Below are 23,368 nucleotides of genomic sequence, written 5' to 3'. Positions count from 1 at the left end.
TGAGGAATTCACTGAAAGCCTTCATTGCAGTTCCCAGCCAAATCCCTATGGAATGTGGACTTGCCCATCCCCACAGTGGCATGAGAGAATTCTTATAAAAATATCATAATATTTACAGATATGTTCTGTCAGTTCTGTTTCCCTAGAGAACCTTCATAATACAGCTTTGGCACCAGGAATGAGGTGCTGCTATTGCAAATACCAAAAATGTTGAAATGGTTTTGGATTTGGGTAATGGGCAGAGGCTGCAGACTTGTGAGGTGCTTGAGAAAAAAGGACGATTGCTTTGAAGAGACTGTTGGTAGAAATATGGATGCTAAACTTACTTCCTATGAGGTCTTAGAAGGAAATGACAAATGTGTTATTGGAAACTGGAAGAAAGACAATCCTTGTTTTAAAGTGGCAGGGAACTTATCAAAATTGAGTTCTGATGTCAAATGGAAGGCATATTCTGAAAGAGAAGAGATTGGATATTTAGCTGAGGCGATTTCCAAATTAATGTTGAAAGTGCAGCCTGGTTTCTCCTTGTTGCTGATAATAAAATATGAGAGGCAAGGGGTGAGCTGAGAATTGAAACCATGGGCCCAAAGAAACCAGAAATTGATAGTTTGGAAAATGCTGAGATTCCAGAATATGATTCCCTAGAATATAGTGCAATATGTGAGGGTTAAACTGAATGTGGATCCAGTCAGCCATTTTACCACAAGTCAGGATTGGAGACATAGTTAACCAGGAAGGATGTGTGGAAAGTTTTTGCTAGGTCTGCATGAGCAGAACCAATGCCAGCCTGGACTAAAATGGACAGAACAGAGACAAACTGAAGGAAAATCTCTTCAAGCATGGAAGCTGAGGTCTGTACCAAAGACATTTTCTTCAGACAAGAGAGCAGACCCACCCATGTGTGTGGAAAGGTTCAGTCCGACCTGGCACTTGGAGGAGGCAGGCCTTCCCCCTGTCGTTCAGGAAGAGCACTACCACCCCAGTGTTCTCAGAGTTTGGAGCCTGTCCCCCGGGAATTGCAGAGAGTCTGATCACCACCCCAGTGTTTAGAGAGGGTTCACATTGTGCCCTGGGGATTGAGGAAAGTCTGGCCATCACTCCAATTCTTGGAGAGGGTGGAGCCTTCACCCCAGTGACCAGAAAAGCATGGCCACTGCACAAGCACCTTGAAAGGGTGGGGCTGCCAATCCATAAGGCCCAGAGTACAAGACATCATTCCATGGATGACTCTCAGACCTTGAAGTCGATTGGAGTTTGCCCTGAAGAGTTTCAGAATTGTTTTTGGACATGGGACTCCTGTTTTCCTTTGAATTTGACCCTGTGGTGATGGAAATACTTATCCCATGCCTGTCCCTCCTTTGTATACTGGAACCAGATAACTTGTTTTCTAGGTTTCACAAGTCCACAGTCAGAGGGAAACTGTTCCCCAGGATAAATTTTGTACTTAGAATTGTTTCGGAAATGACTTAAGTCTTTTGGGATATTGTGATGGAATGAATATATTTTGCATGTAGAAATAACATGTGTTTTTGGGTACCAGAGGGTGGAGTGTTGTGGTTTGAAGCTGTATGTACACCAGAAAACATGTTCTTAAAGTTAATCCATTCCTGTGGGAGTAAACCCATTGTAGAAAGGACCTTTTGATGAGGCTGCTCAGTTAAGGTAAGACCCATCTGAGTTAGGATGGGTCTTAATTCTAGTACTGGAGTCCTTTATAAATGGAATGATTGCAGAGAGACAGTCATGTGCCATGAAAACCAAAAGCTGAAATCAACAAAACCCAGAGGAGAGAAGACAGACCAGGAGTGTTCCCATGTGCCTTGTCATGTGGGCAGAGGAGTCAAGGATCCACTAGCAGCCAGATTTTTGGAAGAAAGCACTGCCGTGATAATGCCTTGATTTGGACACTTCCTTGGCCTTAAAACTGTAAATTAGCATAATTCCTGCTGTTTAAGCCAACCCATTTTATGGTATTTGATTGAGCAGTCTAGGAAACTAAAATAGTTGGCTTATTTCTTTTTTGCTTTGTTTTGTTGTTTTGATTGGTTCTATGTAGCAGGATCAGTGAAGTCAAGATTAAATGACTTAAATCATATTTGATTTTGGATAACCTTCTCACTCTGTAAGATGCTAATATATAACGTGAGGAAGACTGGAACCCACCAAAGTGTTTTAATGGTTATCTTTGTTATGAAATATATATTAGAACTACTTTAGAGTGAGTTCAGCTAAAGGTTTAGGAAATATTTTTAAAGATAATTACACAAAATCATAAAGCAATGGCTAATATGAAAAATCATGATGCTCCATAAAGTGGTAGTCTCAGAGCTCACTATGTCCAGAGACAGTGCTTTTGCCCAACATCAAGAGTGGGATATCTTATAATTCAGGAGGCATCAGCTAGAGTACCAAGATGTCCTGCCCCAGTAATGGAGAAAATTGACTCTAGAGAAAATGCAGCCCTTATCTCACCTAACAAAGCTTAAATATAATACCCCAAAAGATTAAACTTTTTCTGATTAACATATTGCATCTCAGAGAAAGCTGAGAATATTTATATGAATACAAAAATATCCAGCAACCAACAAGGTAGATTTCACAGTGTATGCCAGTCAATAAAATAATCACCAGGGATCCAAAGATGCAGGAAAATACAACCTGGAATAAAGAGAAAATCAGTCAATTGAAACTGATCCAGAAATGATGCAGATGATAAAATTAGTAGATGAGGATCTTAAAACAATTATTATATGTAAAAGGATAAAAGAAACGTTTGGAAAAGAAGTAAAATTCTAACACTAGTCAATAGAGAGCTGGAGAGACTATATTATATGTAAAAAAAAAAAGTAGATTTTAAAGCAAATAAGATCATCATTAAATGATAAAGGGGTAAATTCTTTAAGACAAGGTAGAAATTCCAAATCAATATATCTAATAACAATAGCTTCAAATAAAAAGCATAATCTAAGATAATTGCATGTAGAAATAGAGAAACCCACAATTATAGTGGAGTTTTCACTCCAAGGCAAACTTTATTCTAAGCCATAAAACAAGTCTCAAAAAATTGAAAAGGATTCCAGTAATATAAAGTATATATTCTGACCACCATGCAATTAAATTAGAAATCAATAACAAAAAGATCTCTGGAAAATCCTCCCAAATAATTGAAAACAAGATAAAATAACTTAAAAGTATCCCATAGGTCAAAAAAATAATTAAAAGGAAAATTAGAAATTATTAGAACTGGATGAAAATAAAAATACAACATATCAAAACATATGGGATACACCATGAAAGTAATACTTAGGGGAGATTATATACCACTTATTTTGCTTTCCTAGGGCTCCCACAACAAATTATCACAAATTGGTTGGTTTACTTAAAACAGCAAATATTTACAGTCTCACTGTTCTAAAGACTAGAAGTCTAAAATAAAAGTGTTAAAAGGGTCATGCTCCCTCTGAGTCTTTGGGGGAAGAATCTGTTTCTAGCCTCTCTCTATCTTCTGGCAGTTACTGGTAATACTTGGGCTCTAATCTCTGCCATGGGCATCACATCGTGCTCTCCCCTATGTCCAATTCGCCCCTTCTTAGGGCCTACCCTAATCCAGTTTGGCCTCATCTTAACTAATAATATCTTCAAAGACCCTGTTTCCAACTAAGGTCACAAGCACAGTATTGGAGGTTAGGACTTCAACACGTCTTTCTGGGGGCACAATTCAACCCAGAACACCACTTAATTATGCCTATATTAGTAAAGAAGAAACATTTATAATCAATGACCTCATATTCCATTTTAAGATGAGATGAAGAACAAATTACATCCAAGTAAACAGAAGAAAGGCAATAATAAAGATGAGAACAGAAATCAACAAATTAGAAAAGAGAAAAACAATAAAGCAACCTAAATGAAACAAAATATCTTCTTTGAGATCAGTGAAATTGATAAACCTCTAATATGACTGATTAGGAAAAAAAGCGAGAAGACACAAATTATTATCAGGAGTAAGAGCAGTATTACCACTACAGATACCACAGATATCAATGGGCTAATAAGGGAATATAAGAAAGAGCTGTATGCCAATAAATTCAATATCTTAGATGATATTAATTTCTTTGGATATATATTTTATTGACTTTAGATATTCTTTATTCATATATACATAAATATATATATCTTCCAGTTCATATACACCATTGCCAACAAAAAGTAGTCTCAGATCTAATTTGTCTAATCAATTGATATGCAATCAGATCTTAATGAAGTTTTAATTTGTCTTTCTCTGATTTCTATTGAGGTTGAGTGTCCTTTTTATGATTATTAGCTCATTTGCATTTCCTTTTTGGGAAATCCTTATTATGTGCCCATTTTTCAATTTCATTGTGCGTGCAAATATTCATGTATTTTTCTTGGAAAATTACAAGTTATTATGGGGAGCAAGTTTTTAAGAGGGCCCAGAAAGATGAGTGGGAGTTGGAGTAGCAGAGGATAAAATGAAAATGTCCCAGGAATTGGGATATGGTACTTGGAGGAAGTAGTAATGTCATTTGTTATCTCAAAGAGACCGAGATTCTCATACTGTTTAATTAAATAAGAAATTGAACACAGTCAAAGATTTTAGTTTTGTCTACACGCATGTAGGGAAAGAAGGATTTGTCAATGATCTTCTGGTGTGAGAAGGAAATCTTGTCAAATCTCAACTTTTTTGAAAAATAGGCAGGTCAATTGTTACAGTATAATCAGGGCAACTATGATTCACATGACTCAGCAACAATTTCTGAAGTCCAAATACCATACAAACTTCTTCATTCAAATAATACATACAAGGACAGATTGATTTTAACACAAAGCAGAACAAAATTTATAACACTTTTGTTATATTTATGAATATTTACACTTCATTTGTTACATTTATGAATATTTACACTTCACATTGAAAAACTGGTGTGACTTACACCTTCTACATGGCATTGAAGAAATGGACCTGGAGACATATGGAATTAATTTGGAATCAATTATGTAAGGGGTTTATTGGAAGCCATCTCTTGCATGTCATTCTGTATTATTGTGAGAAACTTGATCTATACATGTTGACTCTACAGTTGGGAACAGGAGCACCAAGATTTACAAAAACTCTATCTTACTCCCTCTGAGGTCCTTCCCTCAAATAGCAAAAGTGGTAGTCGGTCTGTTGTTCTTGAAGAAACATGGGCTTTGGAAACAAAAGACCTGGGTTAACATAGACAACTTCCAGCTTGAGTGGACTCTGAATTGCATTTTTTTCCAAGATGAAAAGCCTTGTGAGTCACCAAATCCCTAGAAGTAGTTTTTGTGGTTATTATCACTATTCTTCAAAGGGTGAACTCCGCTGCTACCTGCTAATGACAAACCATTCTTCCCTCAAGGGAAAATGAAGCAATTATTTGCTGTTTGTCTTTAATTCAGGGCTTGGGGATTCTTGTGCTCCTGGGTCCTGTCCATGGTTTACAAAGTTAGATCCCATGCCCATTGCTCAGGAGCTGTGAACAAGAGTGTGAATATATCTTCTTTGTTTGCTTGCAAACTGGTGACTCTTCTGCCTGTTGTAATAACTCTTTGAAATCCTTAGACTTACCTGCTTTACTGGATTCTGGGTCTTCCAGAGAGAAATGCAAGAACTGTCTCATGCCTTGAGGCTGAAGGTATCTGTGCTTTTCACCTAAGGGATCATGTCAGAGCAGGAGTTGAATTCACATTCAGCCATATGAGTATATGGGTTTGTGTGTTTATGTGTGCATGTATCCAGGGTGTGATTCTGATTTCTAGCATGACTCTACCCCTCCTCAAACCAGAGTATGACAGGCCACTCCATCTAAAATGAATAATCTGGAATTGATCATCTATCCACAATTTGAAAGAACAGGGCAAAAACCTATCTCCTCTCACTTATCTTTAATCCACTTTTGAGTCTTGTTGGATTTTCCTCCATACATTGCCCCAATTCTCTTCAATTGTCTTCATCTCTGTTGCCACAATCCTCATATACACTGCTATTACTTTGAACCTGAACTACTGCAATAGCCCCCAGTTAAGATTCCTGCTGTAACCCTTGACTTCTTATAATCTCCTCTTCACCCAGTATTCAGAATGATCTTTAAAATGTTTAAATTACTCTCTTAAATCCTTTAATGGGTTTCTACTGACTTTCATTATGATTTAAAATAACTTACATGATCTGCCTCCTAGATGATTCCAGGATCTCCTATCTTTCCATTGCTCCCTGTGATCCTTAATTTTCTCTGTTCCTCAATCATACCTAGCCCTTTTGTCTCTCAAGTTCTTACACTCACTGTTGCTTCTACAAAGAATGCTCATTTCTAGAAACTTCATGTGGCAGGCTCTTCCTTATTATTCAGGATTCATTTTATGGACCCTACCAGAATGCATTTCCTTACCACATTAGCCTCTTTTAATTTAACAATATCTATCAAGGCTGTGAATGTACATACCCTGCAATTCCATTTCTAGGTATTTATCCTTCAGATATATTTGCCCATGTGGAAAATGACATATTAGTATTGCTATTTATTATAATTTTGTTGGAAATAGAAAAATATTAGAAATAACCTAAATGTCTATCAAACAGCTAAATAGCACTTTATTGTGATAAACTAATTGATATTAATATGCTAATGAAAGGCAAAGCTCAATATAATTCTTAGACAATAACATAAAATAACAGGAATTGTAACATAGTGAACTGAATAACTTAGGAATTTTTGAAAGAGATTCTCTCTCTCAAATTGGAGAATTTGTCATTACTGGAAAAGCTAGTTAATCCCTAAGATGAGTGATGGCTCTTATAATGAGGCACCTTCTCAGCTCACAAAGAGAAAGACTTTAGGGTTGGGAAATAGTTTTTAAATATTACCATGAATTACATTTTTAATGGGTGAAACTATCATATTCTCCCTTACTATTTTGTGAATGTCTACAAGATTAAGTCTAAGACTTACTGACTGAAGAAAAAGGAGACAGGAATGACTGTACTGGCAGAGAATAAGGAGTGTTAGAAATATAACAAGAAAAATATGTAGTATGAGTCACTGGCAAAACACCTAGGTATTCTGAGGATTTGAGCAAGAGTGATCTGTTTTGAATTGAGGGAATAATTAAAGCAGAAACTTTGAAGAGAAACTAGACTTTGTTCTCCGTCTTCCCTAAACATTCCTTTAGAAAGAGGGATAGAAGGAGTTTTATTAAAAGAAAGGGCAGCTTTATTACAAAGTAGTCACTAGATCTTTTATGTTATCCACATAGATTCCATTAGTGTCCTTGCCTTGACTAGATTCACGTGTTTTTTTTTTTTTACCAAGTCTCCAAATGCTGATTTCTGGAAGAATCAGAGCAACCATCGGAATATTTTATGTTTATCCAATCCAGGAAATAAAGCATTAACCAAAGAGAGTGAGGGAGGAATAGGGAAGGTTAAGAGAGAGTAAGAGACCAATTGAGAGTCTCTACTAGTCTTTCTAAAAACTGGTAATTGATGTAACCCTGGACCTGATATCCTACACTCAGATTTTTGTCTTGAACTCCTGGAATCCTCAAATTTGAACCTGGTACGATCTCACAAAATAATTCTGATGTTCATTGTTTCTCCAAAAGAGGTTGCTTTGGTTTCTAGGTAGACACATAATAACCTGAGGCCAGATTGTTACTGAATGCCATTAATAGGGTAAAAAGTATGAGACCTATCAGGTTAAAATTCACATACTGACTAGTTCAAAATGATGTTGTCATTATGTGATAGTTGTGATGATTTCTAATTCTTTCATATCTCCATCTCTCTTTTCATCTCCAGCAAAAAAGAACAGTATGAGGAAAGATAATCAGAGCAGTGTGTCCGAATTCCTTCTCCTGGGGCTCCCGGTCAGGCCAGAGGAGCAGAGCATGTACTACGCTGTGTTCCTGGGCATGTACCTCACCACGGTGCTGGGGAACCTGCTCATCATCCTGCTCATCAGGCTGGACTTTTGCCTCCACACCCCCATGTACTTCTTCCTTAGCCACTTGGCCCTCACTGACATCTCTTTCTCATCTGTCACAGCTCCAAAGATGCTGATGAACATGCTGACAAAGAATCAATCCATCTCCTATGCTGGGTGCATTTCCCAGGTATATTTTTTCTTATTTTTTGGTGATCTTGACAGCTTTCTTCTCACCTCAATGGCCTATGACAGGTATGTGGCCATCTGTCATCCCCTTCACTACACCACCATCATGAGTCAGAGGTTGTGTTTCTTGCTCGTAATTGTGTCCTGGGCCCTATCCTGTGCCAGTGCCCTGGTGCACACCCTCCTCCTGGTCCATCTCTCCTTCTGTGGAGACAACACCATTCCCCACTTCTTCTGTGACCTCTCTGCCTTACTTAAGTTGTCCAGCTCTGACACCACAGTCAATGATCTGGTTATCCTCACTGTGGGGTCGGTAGTCATTATGCTCCCATTCATTTGCATCCTTGTGTCATATGGCCACATCGGGGCCACCATCCTGAGGGTCCGCTCAACCAATGGAATATACAAAGCTTTGTCCACCTGTGGCTCTCACCTGTCTGTGGTGTCTCTGTACTATGGGGCAATAATTGGACTGTATTTTTTCCCCTCATCCAGTAACTCCAATGACAAGGATGTCATAGTGGCTGTATTGTATACTCTGGTCACTCCCATGCTAAATCCTTTTATCTACAGTCTGAGGAATCGGGATATGAAAGGAGCTCTGGGAAATATTCTCAGTAAAGGAACACGTTCATCATGACGGGCACTGTTTTCCTCACAACTTGGATGCAAGATGTGCTCTGCCTGCACATGCAATGTGAGCGCCTTTTCCTCTCTGAATAGCTTTTTCTTATTGAGTCTTGATGTGGCTCTCTTCCTACAGCCACTCTTTCATTTTGATCTTAGTTTTTTCTCTGTTTAGTTTTTGTGTTCCTTTTCAATTATTAAAACTTATTCCTGCCCCAAAACATTTCCTAGAAGTTTTTTGTTGTTTATATAGAATATTTCTTCTGCTACAATTCTAAATATCTTTTGTAATCACAGCTTCTCACTTTTTGTTTTTACAGTTCACATCCTTTATCTAACCGAGCTTTTCCCTTCTCAAGAAAACAAAAATATTTCTTTCATAATTTCATTTTTGTGTTTAATGCAGTAATACTTTTGGAATTTATGTTTGAATGGCATTAATTAGTGATCCAGTTTTACTTTTGTTTCAAATTTTGTATCCATTTCCATATTTTGGTTTTCAGTTGTGAGCACAGAGTGATGGTGAAATGTGCATTAGCGTTTTTTGTACTTGTTTTTTTTTAAGTGAGGTGGTAATGAGGTATAATGAGGTGGTTCCCTGCAAAAAGCCAGGAAACATTCAAGATAGAATTGGTATAGTCCCAGGTAGTGAACTCCAACTTATCTGGAAACCTCTGTGTTTCCTACAATGGCCAACTGGGAGTAAGGCATGGCAGTGAGAATACAGACAGTAAAGCGATTCTTTAGATAGTGATATTATTATGGGTGATCAGTCCATTCTGATAAGGAAGTTCAGCCTTTCAGAGAATAGGATTGAGAATTCCTGGGCATGATATCAGGAAATCCACGCAACTTGAATTGAATTCAGGGCAGGACCTAGGTGTAGTTTAATCCAAATAGATCTGAAATACAGTTTTCCTAGAAAATGTTAAAGTTTTGTCTTTAGTCCATGAGAAACTAACTGCCTCAGCTCAAGGCAAAAGTAACCAAATTCATTGCTATATTCCAGTTACTTTGACAGGTATTTTCATAGCAATTCTTTAATTTATTCGCAACAATTGGTATAAAGAAGGGAATTCCAAATAAGAGAGGTTTAGCAGCTAGCTTAGTGTCATCAAACCAGCATTATTTAGTGGAGGTGGTACTCAAAAGTACCATATGTGTGAGGTCAAAGTCTATGCTTTTTAAATCCCTTCAGCGTTTTTCAGACTTAAGCAATCTTTTAACCCCTTTTACTGGAAATTTTATTTTAAACTTTAAAACAGCATAGAAACAAAGGAGCATATATATACACAGTTTAAATACAGTATGTTGTCTATATATATGTTTATATATATATATGACTTAGAAAACTAACAATATTGTTGAAACCCCTTGTGTGTCTGCTTTAATTGTATCTTCTTCCCTTCTTAAAGGTATCCAGTATCTTGCATATTTTCAATATTCCATTACTTTTATATGTATGGACCTTCATATACGGTCGTCTTCTATATGGACCCTTCAATATTCATGTTAAAACTGCATGCAAATGAAATAATACTGCATTTTTTCTACATTTTGCTTTTGTCATCTAATATTGTCTTTGTAAAATTCATGCTATCTAATATTCCATTCTGAGTATATAATTCATTTATCTCTTCTATTTTCTAGGAACATTTCTTTTCAGCATGTTGCTATTATGAACAATGCTGCTGTGAACATTCTTGTACATGCAGCCAGTGCAGGTATGCAAGAGACCCTGTAAATTATATACCCAGAAGAACAATTACTGGACTGTAGGCCATGAGTATGCTCCAGTTAATTATGCCTGGTAAATGCTCATCTAAAATTGTTATACTAATTTAAAACCCCATTACCAGAGTATGAAGCCTTAATATCTTACCTTTTTACCAACACTTGGTAATAGTAGCATTTTAATTTTTGCAGAGGAATAGGAAGTTGTATCTCCTTGGGCTTTACTTTCTATTTCCTTAGTTTTTAATATAGAGCACAATGGCCTATATTTATTGGATAGTTGTGGGAGTGATAGCTGGTTTTCCACCAAAATTTCATGACCTCCTTCCCATTTTATAGACAATAAGGAAGAGATATGAAATCAGGAAAGGAGCAGAGGCTAAGGAAGGATGCACTCAGATTTCCTTTCTATTGCACTTGCATAGATAGCTGAAGAGCAGAATTCAGTTGGTTGATGAGGTACTGTAGTGTCAGTGTCAAGGTAAATGCCCCTTGCACTCAAAAGCATTAATACCAATTCAACGCATACACACACACTTATACCAAAACTGTATAACTAGTGGCTGTTATGGGCAAAACATTGTCCAGAATTAGAGAGAAGTTTGTGACCCTGGAAAATAGAAGCCAGTTGAGTTCCTAGAGTGAAAGTCGTGCCCCTATCCTAATTAATACCGTGGGGCTAAAAATCTGCACTAGGGACGATTAGGAGTTAGCATAATCGAATATCAGTAGGAAATGCTTTGATAACAATTCAACAGAACTCAGTTATTATAGCACTTGGAGATTTATATCCCATGATATATTTTTGAACTGGCATTGACTACTAAATGATGTGATTCTGCATTGTGATTTAAGCCAAATATATCTGAATTTGAAGAAGAAAAAAAATATTCCCCTGTCCCAAGTGCACAAAAATAACATCCTCTATTTTCATGTAAAATATTAAAATTTGCCTTCAGTCCTTGAAAGTCTGAATACATTACATGGATTGTTTTTAATGTGGTGTGAGATAAAGATTAATTTAAATCATTTTTCATGTTAATAAAGGACTTTAAAATTATTTTAATAATTCATCTTTTCTCCACTACTCTGGCAAGGTCAACTGATAATTTTTCTGATTTCTGTATCTGCATAAGTTGTTACTTGGTCCCTATTCCATAGGTTTATTTTTTATCTATGCATCATTACCCTAAAAATGGTCTATACCTCAACTGACTGATCATTTCATTAGCATATAAAAAAGAAGAAATACAAAAAGATGGGAAGTTAAAATGTGTGGGCTTAAGCAAGTATTTATAAGTTATGCTGCAATAAAAAATTAAGTAATAAGCTTCTATATAATGAATTTGTCAAAAAGAAATCACAATAGAAATCAGAAATTGTTTTCCTAATAAATGATACGAAATATTAGACTTGTGGGGTTCAGGTAAAGTGGTGCATAAATAGAAATTTAAAGATTTAAATACATATATCATAAAAGAAAAGAGGCATAAAATGAATTACCTAGCTTGTATTTCCATTGATGACAGAGTAAGTGATACCAGACTTTCCTTCTCACAGCAAATAAAAAATTGGATAAATATATAACAAAACAGTTTGTAGGTGTTAAACAACAGGCAGAGAAGATCTGTGATTCTTGAAAAAAGAAAGATACATTAAATATAATTTACTTTTGCCCTGGGGCACTTTCTAGACAATAACTCAAGCTCAGAGCACTGGTCTTGGAATTGAGGGTCAGAGATTGGAATTTGGGGCTGCTGAAGCAACTGGAATTAGTGCTATACAAAACTCAGAAGTATACAGGGGGTTATATATGGATACTCAGCCAAAGACTGGGAAGAGAATGCACAGGGCAAGACCTACCAGAGACCTCTGCTACAGAGGCCATGGAGGGGTGATAGTACCACTAGTGTCCTGGTCCATCCAGGGTGGAGAGACCTTACTGAGCACCTCAGATATTGAGCTGAGATCCAAGGAAAGCTCTGCCTTAGGAGTATGACCATGTCCTAGAGAGAGGGACATATCCAAGAACTAAGGACAAAGTTGAAATATGCCTGGGATAACAAAGAATAAAACAAACTCAGAAAACATTAAAGGGATCTACCAATAATTTAACTACCTGCCAGAATAAAAGCCAACACATTTAAAAGAATTCAACATAAACCACACTCCCTACAAAATGCGCCATCCAGAATTCCCAGAAAACACTGGAAAATTTCTTAATACATGAAAAAGTGGGTAAAAAGTGCACCACTGTCAAGAAAGGGGCAGTGAATAGCAATAGACTGCAAGAAAACATAGATTTTGGAACTGGCCCAAAGCAAGCAACAACACAAAATACTTAGAAGCAGTCATCCTAGGTATGTTTAATGACAGAAAGGAAAAGATGGATAAGATGAGTGAACAGATGGAGAATTTCAGCAGAAAAAAATGGAAACACTAATAAAAGTACAAAAGTAGATTCTAGATTAAAACATTAAATATCTGAAAGGAAAAATCATTTTCAGAAGGAAAGAGTATGTGTACTTTAATGATCAAAAGAAATTGTCCACTCTGAGGAAAAGAGAAATAAATGAATGCAAAATATGCACAGAAAGTCAGTGGCTTCTGGTATAATAGCAAGTTGCATAAAATATGTACAATTTGAGTCATGGAAGGAAAAGTACAAGAGATAATGGGGCTGAAAATATATGTGAAGAAATAAAAGCGTAACATTTCTCAAATTTGGTGAAAAGCAACAACTTACAACAACTGAGCAAATCCAAAGAAAGATACATTAAACACAGACACACACACACACACACACACACACACACACACACCCACCTAGGCTCATCATAATCAAATTGCTGAAATCCAAAGATAGAGAGAAAACCTTCAAAGACTCCAGATAAAAAAGACACAATACTTCCAGGGGAAGACCACTTAAGACACAATTTGACAGGGCTAGGATTAGGGTGAAACAAGTGAGGCTTAGTTGTACAAGCAGAGGATTGGATCTGTCTGTATTTAAAATCTTGATGTTTGTTCATCAAGATTTTGCACTCATTTTTATTTCGTAAAATACTGCATTAAAATATTATTTAACTTAATGAGTTTTGGGTACCCCTTAAATTTTGCACAAGACACATTTTTCAAATGTGCTTCACTCACCTCATCCTTATCACACCTTGAAAGGCAGTACTTTTTAAAATTTGGTACTTTTTAAAATGCTTAACTGGTATTTAAGTACTACAACAGCTTTCTTCCAAAATTACTTATGCTATCAAAATAACCTAAAATACTGTAGGTTAACTTCTCCAGGTGTTTTAAAGACAGGGTGATAGCCAAGCGAGCTTTGGAAAGGTGTGGAGATGTTTACGGTTAGTCCAATGACAGGGTGATAGCCAAGCGAGCTTTGGAAAGGTGTGGAGATGTTTACGGTTAGTCCAATGACTGGAGCTGGTTCTAGAATTTAGTAGTCAGTGTTCAGGGTTACTCCATGTCTTGAAAGACACAGGTCATTCTGCAGAACAAATGATTATCACATCCAAAATTTCAAGAATATTCCCACTGAAAAATGCTCATATCCAAACATGCAAACATTTTTTCCATTTTCCAAATATTTTTTCATGGTGTTGAATATCACTTTCTCTCTACATACATATCTTATTATCACTTTTAACATTTCTTACTTCTTTTACATACCTGATGCAGTGAATTATTAACAATATTCATAAAAAATCTCAAAAACAACATAAAAATTAAATTATGACTTATTCTAAGAGCTTGATGAGCAAGATTGCTCTGGAATTTGTGTGTGTGTATTTACAAAGTTCCAAGCTCAAAATTAGTAGTTATATAAAGAGAGCATAATATGCTTAAAATCATTTAAGGTCACTGAAATGAAAACAAAACACTGAAAAACTTCTCAGAAACACTGAAGTACCTGATACTGACTCTCCAGGAGCAACTAACATCCTGCATTCTGTGAATGTAGTTGATAAGGTTGTTCTCTTTCCTGTCACAAATTTATTTCCACAGATAGCCACTGTACTTTTGCTTCCACTATTAGAACTCTAATTTCTGTAGTTAAGGAACTAACTATGGTTAAAATAAAAAGATTCTAGAAAGTTAATATCTTAAACAATACTTGATCACTAATAAACCTGTTAATTTTCCAAATCCTCTATTCTGTAACAATTCATGAAAAACAGAATTGAAGAAATTAAGATATAGAGATAAAAGGAATGGCAAGGTAAAGACCTCTGAAAATCCTCTCTTCCACAAAAATAATGAGAACGATAACAAAAATGGTCAAATCAACGTTTTCTGGAAATTAACCAGTCTTGCATCAACCTGGAGAGTGTTTATTCAAGAAAAATAGCTGAATCTCAGCAAGAGTAGCATGTTTATGGAGTTTAAACTTTACCTAATCTTGCTTCTATCCCCACACCTGTGGAAGAATTGAAAATCACTAGCCATACCATTCCATTGAAAACCTGTAATCTCTGGAAAGGACAGAATGGAAATAGATTGCCTACAAAGACCAATTTCCAGATAATTGTTATGATTTGACCTCTCTATAAGATCCCTGGAAAATCCTACTTGCAAGGCCTGTGTTGATTTGACCTGAATCAGAGCTCAGCTGTTGTGAACAGCCTTCCCACAGTGGCATCTGTTGAAAAGACGCAGCAGCAATTGTTAGACACCACAGTGGATTAAGGCAGCACCAAAAGCGAGGGCAAATAAAAGGCAGATCCAAAGCTTAAAAGGAAAATCTGGGAATGAGTGGCCCCCAGGGGGATTTGAAAAGGTCCAAGATATTCCTATGAAGCTAGAAAGCTATGCACATGCATGGGGTTGTGCACATGCCCAGGAAAGACCTGATGTATTAGTTTCCCAGGGCTGCCACAATGTGGGTGACTTAAAGAACCAAAATTCTCCTTTAGCTGCTTCAGTGGGAACATATCCCTGTGAACCCCATGATTTTAGGCTCTGGCCTCCAGAATTGTGAGATAATAAATTTCTGGTTATCTCTTTAGGGAACTAATAAACAGACTTCACATAGTTAGTTCAGAGAAGTCACTAAACAAACAAACAACAGCAACACCACCAACAACAAACAGCAGCAAAAAACCCTTGAGGTTTCCAGTTTACATATTACCATGTTATATACATTACCGAAAATCTCCAATTTCCAACAAAAAACTGTAAGACATGAAAGAAACAAGAAAGTCTGATTTATACACAGGCATAAAAACTGTGAATAAAAACTGCCTTCCATCTTCCAGACACTGGACTTACCATACAAAGGGTTTAAATCAGCTACTCTAAATTTTTCAAAGGTCTAAAGAAAACTATTTCTAAAGAACTAAAGGAAAGTATGAGAACAATGCTTAACCAGAGTGAGAAAATGTGAGGATTCAGGTAACTGCATGAAGCAGAAAGTATCTGAACTCACATAACTGGCAAAGGTAAGGAGCCCCCAAATCTCTTAACTGTGTGTGCGTATATTTGTGTGAGAGACTATCAGAGAAGTTACTCATGTTTGTGTGTGTGTATTGAGTGTTGTGTACTTTGGCTTTGTCTGTGTACGTGTAACTGACTAATACACCAAATACCTTCACTTAGGATAAATATATAGGTCAGAGTAAGTTGGAAATTTGCTTTCAGCAATATATATGCTTCTCTCACTTGAATTTATGTTGTTTATATGCTATACGTAAGACTTCACCCATTGCTTGTGATTTGAACATGTATAACTTCCTGACTACAATTCATGTGGTATGTATTTGTATAGGATATGGGATAGTTCTCTGTATAGCTGTGTTTGCATGACTTTGTGTGAACTGATTCACACCCTGACTTATTTAGCTAGGTTAAGTATAAGTCACAAAAGTTTGTAAATCACCTTTTGGGAATGTGTATCTTGTATTTTCAGTTAATATCATAGGGACTGGAATACTGTTTCTTAAAAAAAAAAAAGAAGAAGAAGAAGAAAGAATTCATTCTGGTTTCCATTGAAAGGAATCATGTTGGGTGTTGGGGATGTTGCTTGTTTTGGCATGACTATAATGGGAATTCAGACATTCTTATTTCCCAGGAGAAAATAAAAGACCATACTCTGGTGACTGTAATCACACTTTCATGGTCTCTGACATTTCCCTTTTCCCTTCATCCCAGCATAGAAAAGAGCAGCATGAGGACTGAGAATCAGAGTAGTGTGTTGGAATCCATCCTCCTGGGGCTTCCCATCCGTCCACAGTAGCAGGGCACGTTCTTCAGCCTCTTCCTGGGCATGTACTTTACCAGGGTCCTGAGGCACCTGCTCATCAGGCTGGAGTGTCATCTACACATCCCGAAGAACTTCTTTCTCTGCCACTTGGCCCTCACTGATGTTTCCTTTTCACCTGTCACTGTCCCTAAGATGCTGATAAGCATGCATAATCAGGATCAATCCATGTCCTATGCAGGGTGTGGAACACAGATGTATTTTTGAAAAATATTTTTTGTTTGTATTGATAACCTTCTTCTTGGAGTGATGGCATATGATAGGTACATGGCCATCTGTCACCCTCTACACTACATCATAGTTCTGGTTTGCTAATGCTGCTGTTATGCAAAATACCAGAAATGCATTGGCTTTTCTAAAGGAGATTTACTAGGTCCTAGATTTAGAGTTCTACAGCCATAAAAGTGTCCAAACTAAGGCATCAACAAGAGGATAACTTCAACTGAAGAATGGCCGATGGCTTCTGGAAAATGCCTGTCAGCTGGGAATGCACATAGCTAGCATCTGCTAGTCCCAGGTTGTGTTTCAAAAATGGCATTATCCAAAATGTCTCTGGGTTTTTCTTAGCTTAACATCTCCAAATGTCCTTCTTGCCACAACTTCAAGCATCTCTGAGCATCTGTGTCAGCTCCCAAGCACTTCTCTAAAAGTCTCTCTCAGCTGCTCTTGGGGCCTTTTGTCCTCTCTTAGCTTCTCTGGAGCAAACTCTGGGCTAGCATCTCAAAGTGTCAGCCAGTGTCTGGGTCTGGTCTGGCTCTTTTAAACAACTCCAGTAAACTAATGAAGACCCATGCAGAATGGGCAAGGCCACACCTCCATGGAAATAATCTAATCAAGAGTATTGCCTACAGTTGAGTGAATCACATCTCCAAGGAAACAACCTAATGGAAATATCCCACAAGATTGGATTAAAACATGGCTTTTGGGGAAATATAATATATCCAAACCGGCACAACCACCATCATGAGAGAAAGCCTGTGGTGCTCACTAGTTGGTGGGTCCTGGTTATTCTCATGTAGCAGTGAAATGTCCCACACTCACCCCTTGGCCCTGCCATTCTTCTGTGCTGTTAACAATATCCCTCATTTCTTTTGTGATCTTGCTGCTCTGCACAAACTGTCCTGCTTGAGCTGGTCATCCTCACTGTGGGGGCGCTGGGGATCCTCATACCACTGATTGGCATTCTGGTCTCCTATGTCCGTATTGGGATCTCCATCCTGAGGGTTCCCTCCACCAAAGAAATCTGCAAAGTTTTGTCCTCCTGTGGTTCCCATCTCTCTATGGTATTTCTATTCTATGGGACAATTATGGTCCTGTACGTCTTTCTATCATCAAACAAGTCCAATGACAAAGACAAAACTGCTTCTGTGATGTACACAGTGGTCACCCCTTCATCCACAGCCTGAGGAATAGAGACACGAAAGGGGCCCTGGGGAGACTTCTCAGGAGGGATATATTTTTCTGCAGGTGACAGTTACCCCATCTTCTCAGTTCTTATTTCACCAAATGGCACTGTCAGAGAGTCCTCCTTGAAAAACTCTGTGGGTGACCTTTTTGCTGGTACTTATCCCACTTCCATGTTTCTGGTTACTTGCTTGGACTGGTCTGCCTGTCTCCTCCCCTCCACCTTGTGAGTTCATCCAGACCTCAAGTCACTGACACAATGGAAGGATACTTGCTGTAACCATCTGTGTCCCCTGCACCAACTTCCCTTTGCTTTAACTTTATTTTATGGCTCTTTATTTTACAATAAGCCTCAAGATCTGGCACATGCAATTATCTCAGTGATCTTCAAAGCACCAAACATCTTGTATGCCAGGAGTGTGAATTATCATTCTTAACATTTACACTATTGCCTTATGTACATGAAAAGCCAGAAAGGAGCTTGCTTTGTTATATGTTTTCCTTTCAGGAAACAGAAATTCTAACTGCAATTTCTTTGCTATCTGGATTGTTAGGCATTTTTTGTAAGTTGTATCTTCTCATTGTTTAAGATTTGATGCCTTCATTAAAGAATAATAGAACTCCCAAATGTGATGTTGTTTGGACATGGCAACAGTCTTTAGTAGCATTTATGTGGACTGCATATGAATTTGTATCAATGTTTGTGAAACTTAGCTGTATAGATAATTAAGACACTCATAAAATGTCTGTGTGAAAATTAATGATAACCCATAGTTTAGCAAGCAGCCCCTTAGTTTCTCTCTCAATTTATAAAATATTTTTTCAGAGCTACAAATCTCAATGTCACTCCTTGAATTTAGAGAAGGAAATTCAGAATTCTGGCTTACCTAATAGAGTAGCTGATTAATTATGAGCTTGTGTCTCCTATGGTTTCTTAAAATCTAAACACAATGCAAGACTTTGGCAGGTGATTCTGACGTGGAGCCTGGGGAGAGAACAATTGGACTAAGTCATTAAGAGCAACACATGTAATGCAAACATGAGTTAAGATGCATATCCTGAAAATAAAGATCTACATCTAAACTGAGACTTGCTATAGGTAATTGATATGGTAAGAACCAGGAGGAAAATTCTGCCAAATTTTGCAACGCAACTGAAAGAACCTCTTATCCATGGAAGCTCTGTCGAAAATGAAATTTACACCAAAGATAAAGATGCATCCCTTTGTAAGTAATTGAAAGTGGGAAGATGTAACTTAGCCCTTATGCAGCTAGTGACTGGAACACTAGTCTCTGGGGACTCATTTTCTGGAAGCTCAGAATTCTCCAAACCATCAATTTCTGGTTTCTTTGTGCCAGGAGTTAAGATCTCAGCTCATACCTTCCCTCTTTTATTCTCCTATCAGCTGCAAGGAGAAACAAGGCTGCTCTTTACACATGTACCTTGGAAATTTCCTCAGCCAAACATCCAAGTTCATCTCTTTCAAATTCTGCCTTGAAAAGACATCAGATATCAGAACAAAATTTTGCCAAGTTCTCTGACACTTTAAAACAAGGATTGCCTTTCCTCCAATTTCCAGTAACACATTCATCATTTCCTTCTAAGGCCTCATAGGAAGTACATTTAGCATCCATATTTCTACCAACAATCTCTCCAAAGAAATCTAGTCTTTTTCACTCAAACTCCTCACAGATCTTCCAGCCTCTGCCCGTTTCCCGATTTCAAAGCCGTTACAACATTTTTGGTATTTGCAATGGCAGTACCCCATTTTCCAGTTACCAAAACCTGTTTTAGTTTCCTAAGATGCTGTAGCACACACCATGAAGTGGGCTACTTTGGGGCCACTACATTCAGTGTGTCCTCCACTGAGTATATGCAAAGTCTTGTCCACCTGTGGATTCCACCTCTCTGTACAATGGGAAAATTATGGGACTGTACTTTTTCTCATCAAAGAATTCCAATTAAAATTACATAGTTGCTTATGTGATGTTCACAGGGATCACCCTAGGCTGAACCTCTTCATCTATTCTGTAAGGAACAGAGATATGAAAGGGGTCTGGTGATAACTTATATTTAACAGCTTTATTGAGATATGGTTCTCATACCATACAATTTGCCCATTTGAAATGCATGATGCAATAGTTTTTAGTATATTCACAGATATGGACAACAATCACCATACTCAATTTTAGAGCAATTTCATAACCCCTAAAGAAAAATCTGTATAACTTTAGCTATCAGCTGTCCCCTAGGAATCCCGCCAGCTGCAGGCAACCAGTAATCCACTTTGTATTTCCACGAATTTTCTTGTACTGGACACTTCACATAAATAGAATCATACAGTATATGGTCTTTTACTGACTTCTTCCACTCAGCAAATTGCTCTCAAGGTTTAGCCATGTTGTAGAATGTATCGGTACTTCAATAGTTTTTATGGCCAAATAATGTTCTATTGTATGCAGTTTGTTTATCCATTCATTAGTTGATGAACATTTGGGTGCTTTCCACCTTTCAGCATTATAAATTATGATGCTGTAAGTATTCATGTACAAATTTCTGTAGGTATATATATTTTCATTTCTCATGAGTGTAGACAGAGTGGAATTGCTGGGTCATATGGCAACTCTATGTTTAATCATTTGAAGAACTGACAGACTGTTTTCCAACGTGACTGAACCATTTATATCCCCCACCAGCAGTGTATGAGTGTTTCAGTTTCTTCACTTCCTAGAAAACGTTTGTTATGATCTGAATTTTTTTACTCTAGCCATCCCAATGGGTATGAAGTGGTATCTAATAATGGCTTTGATTTGCATTAACCTAAAAAACTAATGATATTGAGCATCTTTTTATGTGTTTATTCATAATTTGTATATCTTCCATGAAGAAATGTCTATCCACATCTTTTGCCCATACTATAATTGCATTATTTCTCTTTTTTTTCATTTTTATTGAGATTGTTCAGATAACATGGAATTACCGAAAGATCCAAAGTGTACAATCACTTGCCCCTAGGTACTCTCATATAGCTGTGCATCCATCACACTTAATTTTTGTTCAATTTTTAGAAACTTTTCATTACTCCAGGCAAGAAATAAAGTGAAAGATGAAAAAAGAAAAAAAGAAAAGGAAACTCTAATCCTCCCCATCCCTAACCAACCCCCCTCAATTGTTGACTCATAGTATTGATATAGTACATTTGTTACTGTTTATGAAAAAATGTTGAAATACTACGAACTGTAGTATATAGTTTGTAATAGGTATATAGTTCTTCCCTATATGCCCCTCTATTATTAACTTCTAATTGTATTGTCATACATTTGTTCTGGTTCATGGAAGCAATTTCTAGTATTTGTACAGTTGATCATGGACATTGCCCACCATAGGATTCAGTTTTATACATTTCCATCTTTTGACCTCCAACTTTCCTCCTGGTGACATATATGACTCTGAGCTTCCCCTTTCCACCTCATTCACACACCATTCGGCGCTGTTAGCTATTCTCACATCTTGCTACCAACACCCCTGTTCATTTCCAAACATTTAAGTTCATCCTAATTGAACATTCTGCTCATACTAAGCAACCACTCCCCATTCTTAAGCCTCATCCTATATCTTGGTACCTTATATTTCATGTCTGTGAGTTTACATATTATAATTAGTTCCTATCAGTGAGACCCTGCAATAATTGTCCTTATGTGTCTGGCTTATTTCACTCAGTATATCGCCCTCGAGGTTTTGTCATCAACCCATTTTTTTTTTTTAATATGGTTTTGTTCACTCACCATACATTCCATCCCAAGTGTTCTAGTTTGCTAATGCTGCAGAATGCAAAACACCAGAGATGGATAGGCTTTTATAAAACGGGGGTTTATTTCACTACACAGTTACAGTCTTAAGGCCACAAAGCATCCAAGGTAACACCTCAGCAATTGGGTACCTTCACCAGAGGATGGCCAATGGTGTCCGGAAAACCTCTGTTAGCTGGGAAGGCAGCAGGCATCTGCTCCACAGCTCCAGCCTCAAAACGGTTTTCTCCCAGGACGTTCCTCTCTAGCAAGCTTGCTCCTCTTCAAAACATCACTCCCAGCTGCACTCCCTGAGTTCCCTCTCTCTGAGTCAGCTCATTTATATGGCTCCACTGATCAAGGCCCACCCCGAATGGACGGGGCCACGCCTCCATGGGAACATCTCATCAAAATCATCACCCACAGCTGAGTGGGGCACATTCCAAACAAATCTAACCAGCACCAAAACGTCTCCTCACAAGACCACAAAGATAATGGCATTTGGGGGACACAATACATTCAAACTGGCACACCAAGTAAATAATCGATGGTTCTCTGCATGGTCATACATTTATGTGTTCACCACCTTCACCACTGTCTATATAAGGGCATCTGCATTTCTTCCACAAGGCAGGAGGGAGAGTCAAAGAAGGTAGAGAGGCAAAAGAAAGAGGAAAAAAAAATGACAGCTAGGAAGCAGCAAAAGGAAAAATAACCTTAAATCAAAGTAGAATAAAGAATCATACAATACCACCAATGTCAAGTGTCTAACATGCCTCCCCTATCCCCCCCTCTTATCTGCATTTACCTTGGTATATCACCTTTGTTACATTAAAGGAAGCATAATACAATGATTCTATTAGTTACAGTCTCTAGTTTATGCTGATTGCATCCCGCCCCCAATGCCTCCCCATTTTTAACACCTTGCAAGGTTGACATTTGCTTGTTCTCCCTTGTAAAAGAACATATTTGTACATTTTATCACAATTGTTGAATATTCTAGATTTCACCAAGTTACACAGTCCCAGTCTTTATCTTTCCTCCTTTCTTCTGGTGTCTCACATGCTCCCCACCTTCCTCTCTCAACCGTATTCATAGTTACCTTTGTTCAGTGTACTTACATTGTTGTGCTACCATCTCCCCAAATTGTGTTCCAAACCACACACTCCTGTCTTCTATCACCCTGTAGTGCTCCCTTTAGTATTTCCTGTAGGGCGGGTGTCTTGTTCACAAAGTCTCTCATTGTCTGTTTATCAGAAAATATTTTGAGCTCTCCCTCATATTTGAAGGACAGCTTTGCTGGATATAGGATTCTTGGTTGGTGGTTTTTCTCTTTCAGTATCTTAAATATATCACACCACTTCCTTCTTGCCTCCATGGTTTCT

The 23,368-nt window shown here is 37.6% G+C and overlaps 1 protein-coding gene and 1 pseudogene across 1 annotated transcript; both read left to right on the top strand.

Annotated features, from left to right (window-relative positions):
• Positions 1–7,857: 7,857 nt before the first annotated feature.
• LOC119504714 (olfactory receptor 50-like) lies at positions 7,858–8,796 on the top strand. Its single transcript, XM_037797169.1, has one exon. It carries the CDS (start codon positions 7,858–7,860, stop codon positions 8,794–8,796), a length of 939 nt encoding a protein of 312 aa, XP_037653097.1.
• Positions 8,797–16,698: 7,902 nt separating this feature from the next.
• LOC119545313 lies at positions 16,699–18,262 on the top strand (annotated as a pseudogene).
• Positions 18,263–23,368: the final 5,106 nt, after the last annotated feature.

The sequence above is a fragment of the Choloepus didactylus genome, chromosome 10 (genome assembly GCF_015220235.1).
Source record: "Choloepus didactylus isolate mChoDid1 chromosome 10, mChoDid1.pri, whole genome shotgun sequence".
In the NCBI taxonomy this organism is placed as follows: domain Eukaryota; kingdom Metazoa; phylum Chordata; class Mammalia; order Pilosa; family Megalonychidae; genus Choloepus; species Choloepus didactylus.
This window is presented reverse-complemented; position numbering and strand designations above follow the sequence as displayed.

Bases quoted from the DNA above. Each gene is read 5' to 3' on its own strand.
- LOC119504714 (XM_037797169.1), top strand. From the start codon at position 7,858: ATGAGGAAAGATAATCAGAGCAGTGTGTCCGAATTCCTTCTCCTGGGG.